General features: G+C 38.3%; 2 protein-coding genes across 3 annotated transcripts in view; one reads left to right on the top strand and one right to left on the bottom strand.

Moving 5' to 3' along the window:
* The window catches only part of AFF4 (ALF transcription elongation factor 4), an 86,568-nt gene extending 71,558 nt beyond the window's left edge, over positions 1–15,010 (top strand). For both annotated transcript variants that reach the window (XM_079771068.1, XM_079771069.1), the window contains 5 exons: positions 116–187; positions 1,556–1,649; positions 2,483–2,526; positions 4,237–4,457; positions 9,243–15,010. In XM_079771068.1, coding sequence (XP_079627194.1) covers positions 116–187; positions 1,556–1,649; positions 2,483–2,526; positions 4,237–4,457; positions 9,243–9,370 — 559 coding nt within the window. In that variant the 3' untranslated portion in view covers positions 9,371–15,010. The remainder of the gene's footprint in view (positions 1–115; positions 188–1,555; positions 1,650–2,482; positions 2,527–4,236; positions 4,458–9,242) is intronic.
* A 139-nt stretch (positions 15,011–15,149) lies between these two features.
* LEAP2 (liver enriched antimicrobial peptide 2) lies at positions 15,150–16,849 on the bottom strand. Its single transcript, XM_079771073.1, has 3 exons — positions 16,780–16,849; positions 16,453–16,592; positions 15,150–16,150 (listed from the first exon to the last, which is right to left on the bottom strand). The coding sequence occupies exons 1-3, from the start codon at positions 16,834–16,836 to the stop codon at positions 16,114–16,116; spliced, it is 234 nt and encodes a 77-aa protein (XP_079627199.1). The 5' UTR covers positions 16,837–16,849; the 3' UTR covers positions 15,150–16,113.
* Between the last annotated feature and the right edge of the window lie 1,987 nt (positions 16,850–18,836).

Genomic DNA, 18,836 nt, shown 5'->3' with positions numbered 1-18,836 from the left:
ACTTAAATGAGTATTTTTGCCTTTATGTAGGTTAGAGTCTAATGTTTTAAGGACTAAGGTAGTCAGAAGATTAAGTTAAAATACTGTGTCATTTGTTTGTTATTTTAACTCACAGATACACTATGAAGCTAAAGAATTACTTAGCACCAGATGCTACAGCTGCAGATAAAAGACTCACAGTACTTTGGTAAGTTGTGTATTCTAACTTCTGCTAAATGTCAGGCAGTTCCCTAATAAATTGTGCTGTGTATGTGCTTCTGAAAGTTATTCTTGAATCAACATTCTAAAACCCAGTCATAAATCTATTCTTGATGGGAAAAGTAGAAAATAACTCAAAATTCATATTGAAAAGTTTTAATAGTTGTCAGTCTCTTATCCATTGCCCTTTTGACAAAAGTCTTGGGAGAGTGGGATTAATAAGAACTCCAATTGTCTTAAATGGTTACTTTTCCAGGCTCTTCTTTTTTTTTGTATCCTCTCTCTCCATTCACATATACCTTTCCTTGGGAAGCAAATGTTTAGTTTTCTCAGAGTAAAGAATGTGGTTTGTTTGCTTGTATTTCAGGGATATGTAGCAGTTCATTTGTTACAGTTATTTATCTGGCACTATGTTCAACAGCTGGGAATATAGCTGTATAGAACTGACATCATCCTGTTTGTCATAGTGTCTAGTGTGAGGAGACAGATATTAATCAAATAATCACAACTATATGAATTAAGTAGTTTGAAAGAAAAGTATATGTAATGGTAAGAGTAGAGTATAGGGAGACCTAGTCTTTAGGTAGAGGGAACATATGCAAGGGCTGAATAGTGGAAACTGGAAACTATAGAAGAACCAAAAGAAGACCAGTGAGCCCTAGCTGGTTTCACTCAGTGGATAGAACGTAGGCCCACAATTGAAGGATCCTGGGTTTGATTCCGGTCAAGAGCATATACCTTGGTTGCAGGCTCGATTCCCTGGCCTTTGTCAGGGTACATGTGGGAGGCAACCAATTGATATGTCTCTCTCACATTGATGTTTTTCTCTTTCTGTCTTTCCTCCTCCCTTCTACTCTCTAAAAATCAATGGAAAAATATCCTTGGGTGAGGATTAACAAACAAACAAAAAAGACCAGTAGAAGTGAAAGTAACTGAAGCCATGTTAAGGCCTATATATATATATTTCCTCAAAGTTATAATATTTATAGTTGAGTTTACTAGTTTTTGTTGTTTAATTTTAGGTTACTTATAATTTGATCTATAGAGTCTACCCCTCAGCTTTTAAGTGCATATGTTACAATGACATGTTGGGTCCTGTGGGTGAGGTTTTAATTTTTGAATGTCAACAAATAGGAAGCTAGTCCTAGGTATCTTTCCCTTCCTTCTTCTCTCTAGGGCATGTGTTAAAACCATCTTTTGGTTTTGCCTAAGAGTTAGTGCTGTTGACCTTATGCCTTGGTCTGCTCACATGAGCCAATTCTATACTCTTGCATGATTCAAAGCTTGTACAGATGAGGCCAGAGTGTGTTGTCCTGTAAATAAGCTGCCCTTTTTTTTTTTTTTTTCCATTGATTAGCCTGAGATGCCAGTCTCTGCTGTACCTGAGGCTATTCAAACTGAAGAAGGAAAATGCTCTGAAGTACTCAAAGACATTGACAGAGCACCTGAAGGTAAGTGTGCCCAAGAGGAGGGTCCATTTGCCGGGAGACAAAATTTATAGTCTTCTATCCCTACTCCAGAAGTGCCCTCATGTTTTACCTGCCATGGCAAGGGAGGAGCTATTTGGGAACTTTCAAATAAGTTTGAGGTTTTTTGTAAGTTTTTAAATGCACATATATCTGATTGTAGAACCTATGTAGTAATATTCAGTAGCTCTTAACATTTCACTAGATGTAGGCTATTTTTATTGTGAAACCTAATTTATACTTGTAAAAATGGTCTCTTGTTTTTACTACCATCTTTCCTTAGATGACTTATAGTTTTCTAAAATGTCTCTCTGTTTTTTCCTTTAATAGCAACACATAAATCTTCCTCAGATCCTGCCCTAATTATGATTTGGAACCCTTCAGTAGCTTACCATTGCCTACAGAATCAAGCCCAAGTTTCTTACCCTGACATATAAGGTCCTCAAGACCTTTCTCTCTCTTGTTCCTTATCTAAACCTGTGCTCCAGGCTAACTTTATGGTCTCATATATTCTCTTTTCTGCAGCCTTTGTATGTGTAATGACTCCCTTCTCCCTTCTTCTTTATCAGTCTGAGTGTTACTCGTTCTTTGTGTCTCACTTAAGTCCTCCAGAAAACCCCAGCTCTTACCTATAACTTCCTTCTATTGACATTTACACACACACATGCACACACACACACACACACACATTTTGGTCTTTAATTTACAAGGCTTCTTAAGATCAGCTCTGGCACAGTGCTTTTGAATATATTTAGTACTTCATAAGTAGTGTTGTTGTTTTTTAAACTTTTATTAATTACATTTTATTTTCTCCACAGAATTCTTATAATAATTCTCAAGCACCATCACCTGGCTTGGGAAGGTAGGTCAATTTTATTCTATAAAATATTATTTATGACAAGTTTATTTTTACATAAAAGGGGAATGGTTAGGGTCTAATTTCCAAAAATGGTAAGATGACAACCTTTTAAAAAATGAAAACTATTCTCTAATTAAGTATTTTAAAATATTTTATCTCTTTTATAAATTGAAATAGGATAATGAACATAATCTTACAAAGATTAGAGAGGAGGGGACATTTCACCTGCAGAAATCTGAGTTTTTTTTACAGCACCTTAACTCTTCTCACAGGTTGATTTCTGTAGCTACTTGGGTTTATATCACAGTGGTTTTATCTTTACTAAAGTCTTGACACTGTCAGAATTTAATAATTGAGGCATAATTATTATGCCTCAATTATTAAACTCCATCTCCACATCACTTTATCCCACCCTCCCCCCAAAAGGAGGAAAAATGCATAAATCATCTTTTTTGATAAGTTTATTCACTTAGTATGTTTATGTTAATTTACATTTTGTCTCTGCTCTTAACCAAATTATAGTGCCAAAAGTGCAGATAAAAATTTTTCTTTTTTTAAAAAAACAATTTTTAAAAAGTCTCACCTGAGGGTATGTTTTTATTTATTTGAGAGAGAGAAACATCAATCTGAGAGAATCAATGTGAGAGAGAAACATCTATCTGTTGTCTTCTATATGGATCGTGCCCCAATCGGGGAATGAACCCACAACCCAAATATGTGCCCTGAATCGGGAATTGAACCGCAACCTGTTGGTTTACGGGGGGATGTTCAACCAACTGAGCCACACCAGGACTACATAAAAATATTCTTTTTTTTTTTTTTTAATATATTTTATTGATTTTTTACAGAGAGGAAGAGAGAGGGATAGAAAGTTAGAAACATCGATGAGAGAGAAACATCGATCAGCTGCCTCCTGCACACCCCCTACTGGGGATGTGCCCGCAACCAAGGTACATGCCCTTGACCGGAATCGAACCTGGGACCCTTGAGTCCCCAGGCCGACGCTCTATCCACTGAGCCAAACCGGTTTTGGCAACATAAAAATATTCTTAACAAATAGCTCTCCCCCTACCACCCCCAACTTTTGTTTGATTTTTCTTTTTTTTATGATCTTGGGCATTTCCACAAATTTTAGTACTGAAATGAACCTGCCAGTTTTCAACATGTGTTTCTAAAAATATTTAATCGACAGAAGCTTGAGATGATTACAGTTGATTGGGAAAGCGGTATCTCTTTGTCAGCTCTGAATAACTTGGTTAAACTACAAAAGTACCAGAAATTATGGAATTAAAAAGATGTTCCCATTTACTACCACAATTTTTTTTTTTTTTGGTGCTAAATTATTAATTCCACCCAACTTTTCACAAAACAGTTTGAAAAGTACCTAAATATATATGCCCATCGAAAGTGTTGGACTGGGAGTGAGGCACTCTAACTTACAAACTACAGTACTAGCATTTCTTTCCCATTTCTTGTTCTGTTGCCATTTATTAAAACAAAGCATCTGGATAAAATGATGATAATTCACAGTGGTCTTTAGTGAGTGAAGTACTTATTTAAAAGAAATTGTACTTCCCTGGGAACCCTTCAAGTTTGAAAGAATCTTTAAATTTTAAAAACCTTCATATGGGCTCTTCCTAAAAGCCCATATTACATTGATATTGTCATGTTCACTGTAACCATATGAATAAATTTCTCTTTCTTTGTGTGTAGCAAAGTTGTTGGGATGCCTTCCCCTGTTTCTCCAAAGCTGTCGCCAGGCAATTCAGGAAATTATTCTTCTGGGGCCAGTAGTGCTTCAGCAAGTGGTTCTTCAGTGACCATTCCACACAGGATCCACCAGATGGCAGCCAGCTATGTTCAGGTTACATCTAATTTCCTCTATGCCACAGAAATTTGGGACCAAGCTGAGCAGCTTTCCAAAGAACAAAAAGGTAGGATGGTCTCTGGAGAAACTTTGAGGGGTGGAGTTGTTAAAAGGAACTTTTATGGCCTAGTTAAGTCAGTGTCTAGTCTGCATTTTTAGCTTATCATCTAGTTTAGAGTTAATGATAATCAATTTACTAATCTCCATTGCTTAGCAATCATATTGAATGTACTGAATTTGATTAAAAATACCTTTCACTACACTGGTGACACAAACTAAACTAAAAATAGTTTTTAGTCTATAAGACAAATATGCCGTGGTTCTGATATATTAAATGTTGCTTGTACTAAAAAAGTAATAAAACAGGATGTTCTGTTCTAGGATGATTAACAGTAAAATTAGCTATAGGCATAGGATCACATCCAGACATCTTATACATATTGGATATTATAAGAAAGCATGTTGTATTAGATTTTTAGGTATATTGTAAGAAACTTTATGTGATGAAAGATACTACAAAATGAATAGATTTCTAGCATTTCTTTTTAATTTTTAAACCTCACACGAGGATATTTTTCCCATTGATCTTTTTTTTTTTTAGAGAGAGTGTGGAAGGGAAGGAGAGGTCGGGGGCGTGGGGTGGGGAGAAACATTGATGTGAGAGAGACACATCCTGCACAAGCCCCGGTCAGGGCAGAGACCAAACCTGCAGCCCAGGTTATGTGCCTTTGACTGGGAATTGAATCTAAGACCCTTGATGCTCGGGCTGACACTCTAAGCAACCCGGCCAGGGCATCTAGCGTTTTATAATATTAGATCACTTGAGGCTTGCATTTCAAGTTTATCTCCCAAATTAAGAACAATGAGAATTATAAAGAATTTAAAGACCTTAAGAAAAAGTACTATATAAATACCATGTTATTTTAGTAGATGTTATTAGTATGTATGTGTGTGTGGCATCTATTCAGATAGATCCTTTGTAGAGAAACACTAAAGTAGCCCTAGACGGTTTGGCTCATTGGATAGAGCATCGGCCTATGGACTGAAGGGTCCTGGGTTCAATTCCAGTCGAGGGCACATACCCAGGTTGCGGGCTCGATCCCCAGTAGGGAGCGTGCAGAAGGCAGCTGATCAATGATTCTCTCTCATCATTGATATTTCTATCTCTCTCTCCCTCTCCCTTTCTGAAATCAATAAAAATATATTAAAAAAAGGAAAAGAAACACGAGAGTAGTCAAGCAGGTGTCCTTTTGTCACAGAGTACATTTGAATACTGATAGTATGAACAGATAATCAGATGAAAATGAAAGATTCCTATCCCTAAAGAGTGGTGTGACAGAACAATAGAAGGGGAACCCCAACATTTAACAAAGTTGTGTTTTTATTTTTTATTTTTATTTTCAAAGTTGTGTTTTTAATTTGTTTCTAATATTTTAAATATTGTCAGTATTGCTCAGGAAAGGTTACAAATCTGAAATTCTTCAGTCAACCCTACTTTACTTTTTAAAAAATATATATTTTTATTGATTTCAGAGAGGAAGGGAGAGGGAGAGAGAGAGAGAGAAACATCAATGATTGATCAGCTGCCTTCTGCATGGGATTGAGCCCATAACCCGGGCATGTGCCCTGGCCGGTAATCGAACTGTGACCTCCTGTTCATAGGTCAAAACTCAACCACTGAGCCACGGCTGCTGGCACCCCAACTTTACTTTCCATTCTTCTCCCTGATGTGAGTCTGTAGCCTCTTTTTTCCTTTCCTTTTCTTCCTTTTTCCCCTTTTTGCATGGCAGTTTTCCAACATTGACTAAAGGAAACAGTTTCAACAATACAACATTTTGCTAACCATGTTCCATCTCTCTTTGCCCCTCATTCTTTTCCTGGAGAATTTTTAAGGCAAATGCCAGATTATGACCTTGCACCTGAATACTTTGATATACATCTTTAGGTGATAGACTTTTCAAAGTCGTGATCACCATGTCTTTATCACAGCCGCCCAAATTAATAACTCCTTTAAATCATCTTCTATCTAGTCTACCATCAGATTTTCCTATTATCTCAAATATGCCCCTTTTTTAACCATTGGATTTGGTTTAGACAGGATCTAAACATTCATTGATCAGTCTCTTAAGTATTTTGTTTTGGTTTTTGGTCATGCCATTGATGTCAAGGAGAAACTGGGCCATAGACTATATCATATTCTGGATTTGACTGATTTTACTTTCTTTTTTTTTTTTAATTTAATAAATCTTTATTGTTCAGATTATTACAATTGTTTCTCCTTTTTTTCCCCCCATATCTCCCCTCCACCCAGTTCCCACCCCTCCTCTGCCTTTACCTCCCCCCCGCTGTCCTCATCCATAGGTGTATGATTTTGTCCAGTCTCTTCCCGTACCCCCCACACAGACACCCCTTTCCCCCTGAGAATTATCAATCCACTCCGATTCTATGCCCCTGATTCTATTATGTTCACCAGTTTATTCTGTTCTTCAGATTTTTAATTCACTTGACTTTTAGATTCACTTGTTGATAGGTATGTATTTGTTGTTCATAATTTTTATCTTTACTTTTTTCCTCTTTTTAAGTAATACCTTTCAGCTTTTCATATAATACTGGTTTGGTGGTGATGAACTCCTTTAGCTTTTTCTTATCTTTGAAGCTCTTTATCTGTCCTTCAATTCTGAATAATAACTTTGCTGGACAGAGTAGTCTTGGTTGTAGGTTCTTGCTATTCATCACTTTGAATATTTCTTGCCACTCCCGTCTGGCCTGCATAGTTTCTGTTGAGAAATCAGCTGATAATCGTATGGGTGCTCCTTTGTAAGTAACTAACTGTTTTTCTCTTGCTGCTTTTAATATTCTCTCTTTGTCTTTTGCCCTTGGCATTTTAATTATGATGTGTCTTGGTGTGGTTGATTACTTTCTTATGGTATCATTTAGTTTGCTCTTCTCTGTCCCCTTTATTTCCTTCATACTGATAGTTTCATCTGTTTTTTTTCCTTTTTCCTAATCCTTACCCAAGGATATGTTCACATTGATTTTAGAGAGAGAGGAAGGGAGTAGGAGAGATAGAGACTGAGAAACTTCGGTGTGAGAGAAACATTGATCAGTTGTCTCCCGTATGTGCCCTAAGCAGGGATCAAATCCATAGCCTGGCTATTTTCCCTCACAGGGAATTGAACCTGCGACCTATATGGGATGATGCTCAACCAATGAGACACATTAGCCAGGGCTGATAGTTACATCTTGAGGCTTGATTAGTTAGACTCGAGTTTATTATTTTATTTTGAGTTTATTATTTTAGATAAGAATGTTTCATAGGTGGCACTCTAGATTTTCTATTACATCATAGTATAAGGTGTGCAATGATTATCTCTTTTTTAGTGATAATAAGATCTGACCATTGATTCATTTATGTGGTATCAGCCTGACTCAGTTTGATGTAAGATTCCCTATTAATCTTTAACTTTATGCTTTTAGCACCCTTTCATGATCACTACTTACATTTATCAAAATGCATCAGGAATTTTCTGTTCTCATAGTCCTGCTACATTAATTAGCTGGAATTCTATAAAGAGGACCCTTTTCTTCTCAACTATTTGATTCTTGCCTTATTTGAGTAGGCTGAGAGCTTTATCATGAGAATGACCCCTTTTTCTGTGCATGTATTTCAACTGTCTTTGTTGTCTGAGTCCTACATCCCTCTATCTTCTCCCAAAATTGCATTGGGATCAAATGTTAGGATACTGTTTTACTCTCCTCCTCTCTACACCCACCTCACATATACATCAGCCTATATTTGTTCACATAGGACAGTGGTCGGCAAACTCATTAGTCAACAGAGCCAAATATCAACAGTACAACAATTGAAATTTCTTTTAAGAGAAATTTCAATCGTTGTACTGTTGATATTTGGCTCTATTTGGCTCTCTTTTTAAAAGAAATTGAAATTTCTTTTAAATTTTTTAAACTTAAACTATATAGGTAGGTATATTGTTATTAACTTAATTAGGGTACTCCTAAGCTGGCCTTTGCTAAAAACTCAAGGGGCCAAAGAGCCGCACGTGGCTCGCGAGACGCAGTTTGCCAACCACTGAATAGGAGGAATCCTTTTATTTCTGTCCCTTATATTTTTAAACTACTGTCTAAAACATGGGATGTTGCATTGCATATGATTACAGCAGAAAGGTTGGATACAGGCTGTCAAAAATGTCTAAACCTTACAGGGGCGCCCTGGCCAGTTTGGCTCAGTAGATAGAGCATCAGCCTGCGGACTGAAGGCCCCGGGTTTGATTCCAGTCAAGGGCACGTACCTCGGTTGCAGGCTTGATCCTTGGCCCTGGTCTAGGAGACAACCAATCAATGTGACATTGGTGTTTCTCTCTCTCTGTCGCTCCCCCTCCCTTCCACTCTCCCTAAAAATCAGTGGAAAAATACCCTTGGGTGAGGATTAACAAAAAAAATAAAAATAAGCCTCACAGGTGCTCTTATGGGGTAACATGCTTCTTATACTAAAACAATACACAGAGATTGTTTTTGAGTAATAATAGTACATTGTGATACTAGGTCTCTATTTTAATAATGTTTACTGCATACTAACAATTTATAATGTTCATCAGCGAAATTCTGCTTACTTATATAACACTTAATTCCTGATCATACAGTTCATTTAAATATTTTGTGAATTAAGGGGAAATATAACTTAAGACTATGGTATGGTTTGTTCTAAGACATGGAGAGTTACTTTAGTATAAGAGGGTGTGTTTTTTTTACTTCATATGAATACTATTTTACAGTCTAGAATAAAAATTTTAAAGCAATGTACATCATTTAATGAGTGTTTTTCATTTTATAGAATTCTTTGCTGAACTGGATAAAGTAATGGGCCCTCTCATCTTTAACGCAAGCATCATGACAGACCTAGTTCGTTACACCCGGCAGGGACTGCACTGGCTTCGCCAGGATGCCAAGTTGATATCTTGAACACATTCTTGTTGCCTCTGATTTTCTCCACAACACTGTGTTACATCATGAAGGAAAACTGCCATAACATGCCACCTAGTCGACACTAAGAATGAGGAATGGTGTTCTCCTCCCTTGTTCATGTGTTATTGTTTTTTATAGCCCAAAGCCATCATGTCAGTTGACCCTGTCAATATTCCCAATATGAAAAATTATTTAAATGCTTTTAAATCTGCAGCATATTGATAAGATGGTTTCGGTGATCTTTATTAATAAGATTGAAATTCCAATTGCAATTCATAAGTAATCAATTGAAATTTTATTTATTTTAATTTTTTAAGTTCCCACATTGGGGCTAGTTTAAAACTTCATTATTTCTGCCTATAAATTTATCCTGTTAAATATTTAGCATAAATGTAATGTAGGCATTTTTATTTATATACTTTGGGAGCTTTGTTACCAATTAATGTCTTTTTGTGGTAGCTCTTCTAAGAGTAATAGTTGGTTCATTTAAAATATAGACATGTTCTTTCTATACCTACTACCTGATAATATTTCAGTTATTAACTACAATTTTATTAATGCAGAATTTATACTTAGTATTAAGGATATTCTACATATGAAAATCACTTAAATATGAGAAGATAGCATTCTACATGGGTGTAAAACAAATATGTCTGATTTGGTATGCATTATTTCAAGAACTGTGAACGTGTGTTGATAACACTAATAATCACAAGGTGACTACAACTTGCATTTAATGCATTACAGAAGAGAGCAGGCAGACTTTCTAGGAGAAGCATATCAAATGAAGGGTTTCATAAAAGGACAATCTTGAACTTTATGGATTTTACTAAAACCATGTGGTAGTAGTAGGTTGTTGTTTTTTTTTGCTAATTATTAAAATTTAAATAGTGTAAGTTACTGTTGAGCAAAGGATGATCCAACTCCTGAAAGTTGCTGCCTATATCTTTTTCATTAATGATATTTAAAGGGTAAAATCTCTCTTCAGAATTCTTATATAAGTATTCTTCCACACTAGATTGTGATGCTCTGATAGGAGCATGAAGTGACTGATACAGGAACGGGCTAGAGCTTTGGTGTGTGTGCTTTTGTTATACAACTTAGAGTTCTAATGCCTGATGTAGAAATGATGAATTTCTCCTTTTAGACCTGTTTTGTAATTAGTCCCTTTGTATTATGAAGGCCCTCATCAATTATATATGTTTCTGATAGGATCAGAAAATTCACACTAGAAAAGTACCTAACTTGGTTCAATGTGAGCTCTTGGGAAGGGGTGGGGAGTAGGGGTATTGCTTAAGAAGCCAGCTCTATAAGAGTTGTACCTTTTCCTATAAGGTGCATATAAGAGTCAAAGGTGAGAAATATTTCCTCTATCTTGTTTTAGTGCCCCTATCATGTCTGGTGTGCCTTAAATCTTACCTTTAAATGAAGACTCTGGACTGTTTACAGATGAAGTTTTACACTAGGACCAGATCACCCATATGGTTGGTCTCCTGCAGTAACAATGTTAAATTCTCTCTTCTTTTACATCTTTAGGGTCGCATAAAGATTGATACTTTCAGAAAAGCTAATGCTTTTGTACATGACTTAGTCTAACCTATTGGGTAATGCTGTTTCAAAAAATAGTTTGTCCTTTTCCCCATTCTAAAAATGAATCCACCCAATCAGAAAAAAAAGGATTATCCTGATATTTATAGATGATTGCTAAGGCTTGAAATGGGAAAGAAGGGATAGAAAATCTCCAAGCCCGGTGGTGCAGTGAATTCTCTGTTTACTGAAGCTAGAGAACTTTCATTGTCCTATGGCTTCATATTTCTAGAGCTTCTTAACTGTTTTGTACCTCAAGTTGTTTCTGCATATCATTGAAGAATGATATATATAAATTGCATTGACCACCTTTTTCCTTTGGAGAAATTGCCTCTGATATCTTCATGTTTTAGGAACAGTTTTCTTTAAGAGGACAACTTCTCAGCAAGCATGGTAGTTATTCAGTAAGAAACTTGCCACTGTTAATCCAGTAGACATATGTCCTGGCCTTCTGACTTCTCTGACCCTGATTCCTTTATTTGCAGTGATGTCCTAGAAATGGAAAAAGTATCCTCTGAGCTTTTAGATTGTCAGCAGCAGGAGCCTCTAGGCACCTCTGAGTTCCAGTATGTGCTAATCTCTTGTGTGTCCTGAGAGGCAGCAGGAGCGTTTCTAGGGTCACACCAGCGTTTTTATAAAGCAGAGTTTCCTGCATGTTTTATGGTGCTGCTCCTAAGATACTCTTTCTCTAAAAACTGTGTCAATTCTTGGAGAGTGAGTTTTTTAAGCTTTTCACTGTGGTGGGTTTTTCCCACCAGGTAGTAATGGACAGTGGATCAAAATCCTATCCCAAATAATTGAATCTTTAAGGTAATGTTCTCTGGAAACACCACTCCCTCTCCTGAGTCCATCTCAAAAGTTCTGTCTTTGTCTTCATCTGCTTCAGCACATACTTTGGACCCCTTTACAGGTGACCATTCCTCCTTCCTCAGTAGGTGTCTTCAGTGTTCTCCAACCATTTAAAACTGTATTTGACAAGTGACTAAAAACTTACTTAGTAGTCTGAGACTTGTACTTAATATATAGTTAATTCTAGAAATAGCAACTATTTAAAAACTACTGTGTTGACTGCTCTTTAAGACCACACTTGTATGAGTTAGCAGCCTACACTATTGGACTCTTTATAGGTAACCAACCAGCAGATTGCAGTGGATGAAGTTGTTACGTAGTAGTCTTGCTCAGCCTGGGTTGGGCTATGGGGAGCACTTCCCTCCAGGTGATTCTCAAGCTTCTACAGTCCAGCTTAGGCCCAGTCTTGCTGGAGAGTGTTCAGCCCGCTTCTTGCCTCAGTGTCACCTTTTTCTGGGCAGGTAGCCAAGAACTGACTTTAAAAGCAGTGAGTACTTCCAATAAATTTACAGTTATAGTTGCTGAAAAGTGGAGAAGGTTGACCATCACTAATTTAATTCTCCAAAGTAAAAAGCAATGTAGATTAACGTGTGTACTTGCCCATACACGCCTGTGCGCTGAGGAGCTTTCGCACTGATGGCTCCTTGGGCATCTGGGCTGCACTTTGATACACTTGTGACTTTATTAGATTCACTGTTGTTGTTTTTCATTGTTGTTTCTTTTGAGTAAAGACAGGTTTAATCAGCTAGCTCAGATAGCATCATTTTGTGTTTTATGACAGAAACTTTGCGAAATTGCCTTTTTTTGAATGAGCTTGCATTGTGAAGCAAGCGCTTGCAAAAGGCACCTGTTCTAAATTAATATTTTGATTCTATAGAGTTTCAGAGCAGCCAGTGGTCTCTCCCGTCCGTGATGCCTGTGTGCAGAGGAGAGGTAGCTGTGCACTCTTCTAGGTGTGAGGGTATGCAACTTTGGATTTTAAAACTATGTACACATACACACTTTATATATATGTATGTATGTATGTATGAAAACATGAGCTTAGTTTGTCAAAAATTGTGTGTTTAGTATTTTAGCTTAGTGCAACTATTTCCACATTATTTATTAAATTGATCTAAGACACTTTCTTGTTGACACCTTGAATAATGTTCAAGGGTGCAATGTGTATTCCTTTTAGATCTTAAAGCTTAATTACTATGATTTGTAGTAAATTAACTTTTAAAATATATAGAGCCCTTTGTAGTATAATAGGGCTCTTACAGGGTGGGAAGAATTTTAATTTTCCAGTTGCTAATTGGGCAGAATGGCCTCATGTATTTTGAATTATAGGAGTTTGCTTCTGGGTCTCAGGAACATCTACTTGGGATGACTGATTTTAGGCAGATTGTGGTGATGTTTTTTTAAAAACAACAAAACCTAAGAAAATTGGGAAAGCATTTCAAATCCATATAGACTCCTATAACTCATGTTCCCTAATTAATGTGGAACACAGAATTCATTTCAATGTCATATATCAATGTGTTGGAGAGGATGATTTTTTTCCAATAATAAATAATATTGCACATTTAAGGTTGCTGTTCCATAAGATAAATAGAAGAGAGAAGTATGGAATGACTTGGAATATGTAGTGATAAGAGACAAAATTGGTTATGTTTGTGAGTATATCTTTCACATACTCACTGAAGGAGAAATTCACTTTAGACACCCTGGACCCTAGAACCAAGCTGGTAAGTGACAGGAAACAAGTTATTAATAGTTGGTAAAGCAGATGCTGATTCTATGCAGTTGAACCCTATGGTTAATTAAAAAGAACTTACTGTCTCCAGAAAAGGGAAAAGAAAGAATATTGAAGTCTCTTCTTTTTGATAGAATTTGGTCACAGAATAAGGCATCAGAGTCAAATCTGAACCATGTCTTGTAGATCTTTAAGCATTATAAAATAGCAGCCTAAATAATCATCATGTAATGGAAGGTAACTCTTGGGTATGTCGCCATTGACCTCTCCTTGCCACCATTGCTCAGCTAAGCATAAATTGCCATTGCCATTCTTAAAAAGAAACAAAAGAGCTCTCTAAATGAGCAAAGGGGGGAGGGAGTGGGGGCCGGAACTCCCAGAAATTCTAGTAATAATTCAGTTTTGACCTCTCTCTGCTTCCACGTGGAGTTTCTTTTTAGCTTTTAACCATTGGAATTTTCTACCTGCTTATGTTTCTCTCTAGGAAAATATCTCTTTGGAAATGTTGCCTTTCAAGTCAATGCCCTGATTATCCATACTGTTGAGTTTGTTGTAACTGTTCAAGAAGTGTCCCTATTTTACAGTTTTATGCACACACCTGGCAAATCATTGACATGAGCATTCAACAGTACTGGGGTTGGGTTAGGGTGGGGCTCACCAACAGAGCTGGCCCAAGTGGCAGTGCCTGAAAAGGCACCACCGTTGAGGACCAGATGTGGGGTTGGTAAGCACAGTTAGGAAAACTTCTATCTAGCCTCCGTTTTGAATGGTTTTAAATTTTGTATATGGAGGATGGAAATGCTTATATATTTATTGAAAATCCTTTTATCTTATTTGAAATTAAAATTATTTGGCTAATAATGGTTTGATATCCAGGGAGAGTTTTGGAGGGGAGGTAACGCCACTGATAAATTATAGAAGCCTTGTGGATTCTACAGAAAGGTACTGTTAGTGTCTATTGGATGCCTTTGTTTTGTACATGATCCAGATCTTTGTTTTTTTCTTTTATCCAAAATATTTAGGCATCTGACATTTTCAACCAAAATTTCAATTATATACTGTGATTTTTGTTGCAATATGTCAAAATTTCAGAGGTACTTTGGGGTTCAAAAGCTAGGATTTCTAAGTCAGTATGTGCATTTCACATAATAAAGCTGTTAATGGTGAGCAAAGTATTATATACTAACTAGATTTTTCCACATCTGTATAGTATATTATATGTATTTTGTGGTATTGAGATTATAGAAAGTTTAGAGTGTCAAACATGCGTTTAATGTGTATTTTTAAACAAATTTATGGCAATTAAAATATTTGGAGACAAGGGTATCACATTTCAATTTGTAAAGATCTTTTTAACTCTACTGTGTCATTAAGATGCTTTGTATAATGCCAAACCATAGCTGGAGAAACTAAGTTTAATAAATATCAAATAGATTTTCTGTATTAAAGTTTATAAACACTGTCAATTCTCAGTTTACCCTTTTCATGTAATTTCTGTTTTGTATTTTAAGGTCCATTTTCTTTAAAAGTCTGGTCCTATTACCAGGTCTCATTTTCTCATTACAGAAATTCTGCACTTTTGCTGGCCATGGGTCCCTTTGCATAGATCAGAATTCACCCTGCACTAACAGAAATCTCAGACAAACCTTTTTTGCTGTTTCTGTGCCTTGGGCTTTTATTGTTTTATTTAGCTAGATTTTCTTTCAGTTCTGCCTTCTGTTCAGTCACAAACTTGGGCACGTCATCAGGTAGCCAGTGCCAGCATTGCCCGTTTTTGGCATCTTACTGAAGAGTTCTTTTACAGAAAGTGAAGGGCAAGGATCCAGGACCACAGCTTAGGAACTTGTTGATCACATAGCTATTATTAATCTGATGCCTATAGTTTGCCACTGTGTTCGTTTGGGTTTTCTTTTTTATTTTTACTTCTTATTTTAGAGGGAGAGAAAGAAATATGAATGTGAGAGAACATCACTCTGCTGTCTCTTGCATGCACCCCAACCGGGGATCGAACCCGCAACCTGGGCATATACCCTGACCAGGAATCGTGACCTTTCAGTGCACAGTTGACGCTCAACCAACTGAGCCACACTGGCCATGTTCTTTATTTCTTGAAAAAATGTTAACTCTCACTACTTTTGTTGCTACTCACTGTTAACTTTCAAGGTTGAGAAGTAACACATCATCACTTCTCAGCTTTTTGGCTAAGATCAAGTGTGAAAAGTAACAACACATGATTATTAGGCAATGCTGGGGTATTTTTTCTATAGTATACAAGTGACCCTTCTTCCACTCAAAGGCTTAAATTTCAGACTACCAAATTTTCAAATTTGAGACCTTTAATAATATACATAGAAAAATAAACTCTAAATTGACAAATTTAGTTATGCTCATCTAAATATCAACATTCTAAGAAGAAACGGAGACCAATTTAAAGCATAATCTGTCTTTAAATATTAAAAACACAAGATTGCTTCACTTGTGTCTCCAGCCAATACGCAGTTAATCAATATTCCATAGAACGGAGCATTGTTGTAGGTGAGTGCTGTCCTCTTTTTCCCTGGGATGTACATCATTCCTGGGCCACACTTAGGGAACAGCGTCTCTTTCTAAGGGAAAAGAAAAGGTGTTTTTTAAGATAAAGATAGCAGTGCCCAGAGCCAACCTGCTGTTTCCTCCCTCTGGTTTGAGCTATCCAAGCTCAAGGAGGACTGCAGAGAGGAAAGGCACCGCTCTTTGGTGGCACCTGTGTGTAGCTGTCCTTGGCTCTTAACTCCTGAGGGATTTGCCAAGGAGCTCCCAGCCTCAAGTCTTCCATCCCAACTTTATTCTTAAGTCGGTGTGTGTGCTGATCTCTGCCCAGCTTCCCAGTCCTCTTTGGCTCAGCCCTGCTCCCAAGTTTGTGGAGTACCTGCATAGCCTGGTGATACACTCGGAGTCATCCCGGCAGGAGGCTCCAATGGGCCTGAGGGAAACCCCTCTCCAAAATGGGGTCATTCTCCGCAGCCTTCTCTTTGCTGAACTCAGTTCCGATATTGGGGAGCCATCTATCTGTGGGGCAAAGACAAATTCACCTCAGATGTGGAAGGGTTGACACCCGGCTGCACATCTTGGAGGAATGGTCATTCCCAGGATGCTGTAGACTGAGAGCAGAAGAATCATCCCTCAGGACGGAGTCCGGCTCTCGGGCTCTGCTTACAGTGCCTCCGCCCCCGCACGCCCACATTCGTATCCTTACCTGGCCCAGCAGTAACAGGCAGATCATGAGCACTGCAAAGAGTTTAAGGTGCCACATCTTGACACGGAATGTTGGAGCCTGAAAGCCAGGGACAGTTCCCACTTTTATAGACTGAAATGTGCCTCTTTTACAGATGCCAGGTGAGATGGGGGCAAAGTTTATTTTTGCAATCAGGATCGATATAATAAGTTAATGTCTACCAGAGGAATGTGCTCAACGCCTGCCTTTCAGGCACGTTGTATTTACTGATCTCTCATCTGGACTTTGAGTGATTATGTTGGCTGCTTGGACCCTTTCACCCATTTTAGCAAAAGTCAGCACTACCCCCTCCCCTGTGAAAGCCACGTAAAGACATTGAGGGAGGCCAGGCACCTAGCCACATTTTGATTCCAAAATAGCTCAGTGAGATCATTTATATCAAAATAGAATTCTAATAATGAGGTCTTCAGAAATAGCGCTGACCCCTTTCAGTCTTGTCTAGGAAAGAGGCACTGAGCTATTGTGTTATAGGCATTTGGATAATGCCCCCATCTCCCTACTGTGGGAGGATGCTTTGGCAAGCAGGGTCTACAGTGCCCCAATCACCAATCCCTCATTTGTGTAGATTGACTGTCACCCTAATTCTCTGCTCCAGATCATCTTCCTAGAACAGTGGTTGGCAAACTCATTAGTCAACAGAGCGGCAAACTGCGGCTCGCAAGCCACCTGTGGCACGCGAGCTGCGGTCTGCCGACCACTGTCCTAGAAGAATAGAGACGCAGCTGTGGAAAGTTCAAAATCTTGTCTAGCTGTCCTCTCCCAGGGGTAAGGCCATCAAGACTGATGTGGGACTTATGTGAACCACAGGTGGCTCGAATGAATTTGAGTATAGGTTGATGTTGTGTTCTGTGAATGAGTTGGGAGCGAGGGCTTCTCAACTTGTGTGGTGCTGACAAATCACACTGCAAAGCCTTGAGTTATGGACGTTCCTCCCACTAGACGACTGGGACCTCCTAAAGAGCATGTCCTTCCTGCTGCCTCGGGGAAGCAGGTCTAAGCTGAGCTGTCTCCAAAGCCCAAAGTAGGAACTGCTGCTGGCTTCTCAGGGCAATTATGAGTAGTTATGGGTACTCATTAAATGACGTGGGCATTTAAATAAATTTGGGGGCAAAGGTGTGAATTCTGAGTAAAGAGATTGATAGGACTTTAGATTTACCTGTGACCTAGAAGGGTTAGCCAACAAGACAAATGCAATAAGATTCCTTCTCTGCCAGGTGTCTCTGTGAAAAGTTTGCTGATACCTGTTTCCAAGGCCCTTCTCATCTTCAGAGGTTGGATATTTGGCAAGAACCTGCCTGTTCTCTGAGGAAAAGGAGGAGATGCAGCACAGCTGAAGGTGAAACAGAGGGTTGCCAATCTTCTTGCCAAGGAAGAGGAGGGTGGTATTGGTGGACCTCAAAGCTGGGTGGGGCAGGCTGTGACCACACCTGTCTGTCCTGGTTCCAGGCCTGGAAGGAGACACCACTGCTTGTACTTCCAGAAACACTGAGAAGCAGATCTCTGCTAAACTCAACCAATTCTGCGAGTTTGTGACCAGTTAGCTGCTCCTTCCCTTTACTCTGAGTGACCACAGGTAGGGGCTTAACTAGGAACTCTAGGGTGGGGAAGAGGCTACGTGGTGACCTAGTGAACATTGGGTAAGAAAAAATCTGATTAGATAAGCAAAAAACTGAACAACGTGATGTCCTAGAGCCAGTTGGGTCTGTGGACTCAGTGTCAGCCTCCCCTTTATCAGCCTGGAGTGATGTGCCAAATGAGATTTGGAACCTGCTCATTCCGAAGATAGGTACTTTCTCCTAATCCTCCATTTCTGCCTTCCTGAACTCCAAGCAAAATCAAATTAAAAAATTAATAAAAAATTTTAAATGTCACAGGTTCCCTGCAATCAAGCATTTCGCTGAATAAACACGTAACTACGTGTTCCTCCCTCCAGGGAGAGGCCTAAACAGCTTTAACAATTTCAGCTGTGAGAAGAGTACTTGGCTGGGAGGCAGGGGTGGGGTCTCCGTAGGGCAACG

Source organism: Cnephaeus nilssonii, assembly GCF_951640355.1.
Source record: "Cnephaeus nilssonii genome assembly, chromosome: 5".
NCBI lineage: Eukaryota > Metazoa > Chordata > Mammalia > Chiroptera > Vespertilionidae > Cnephaeus > Cnephaeus nilssonii.
Note: the sequence above shows the minus strand (reverse complement) of the source record. Positions and strands in the feature narration are given on the sequence as shown.

Coding starts and splice junctions, on each gene's coding strand:
- LEAP2 (XM_079771073.1), bottom strand. CDS start 16,836: ATGTGGCACCTTAAACTCTTTGCAGTGCTCATGATCTGCCTGTTACTG. Junction 16,593..16,779: donor GCCTGTTACTGCTGGGCCAG/GTAAGGATACGA, acceptor TTTGCCCCACAG/ATAGATGGCTCCCCAATATC. Junction 16,151..16,452: donor TGTATCACCAGGCTATGCAG/GTACTCCACAAA, acceptor CTTTTCCCTTAG/AAAGAGACGCTGTTCCCTAA.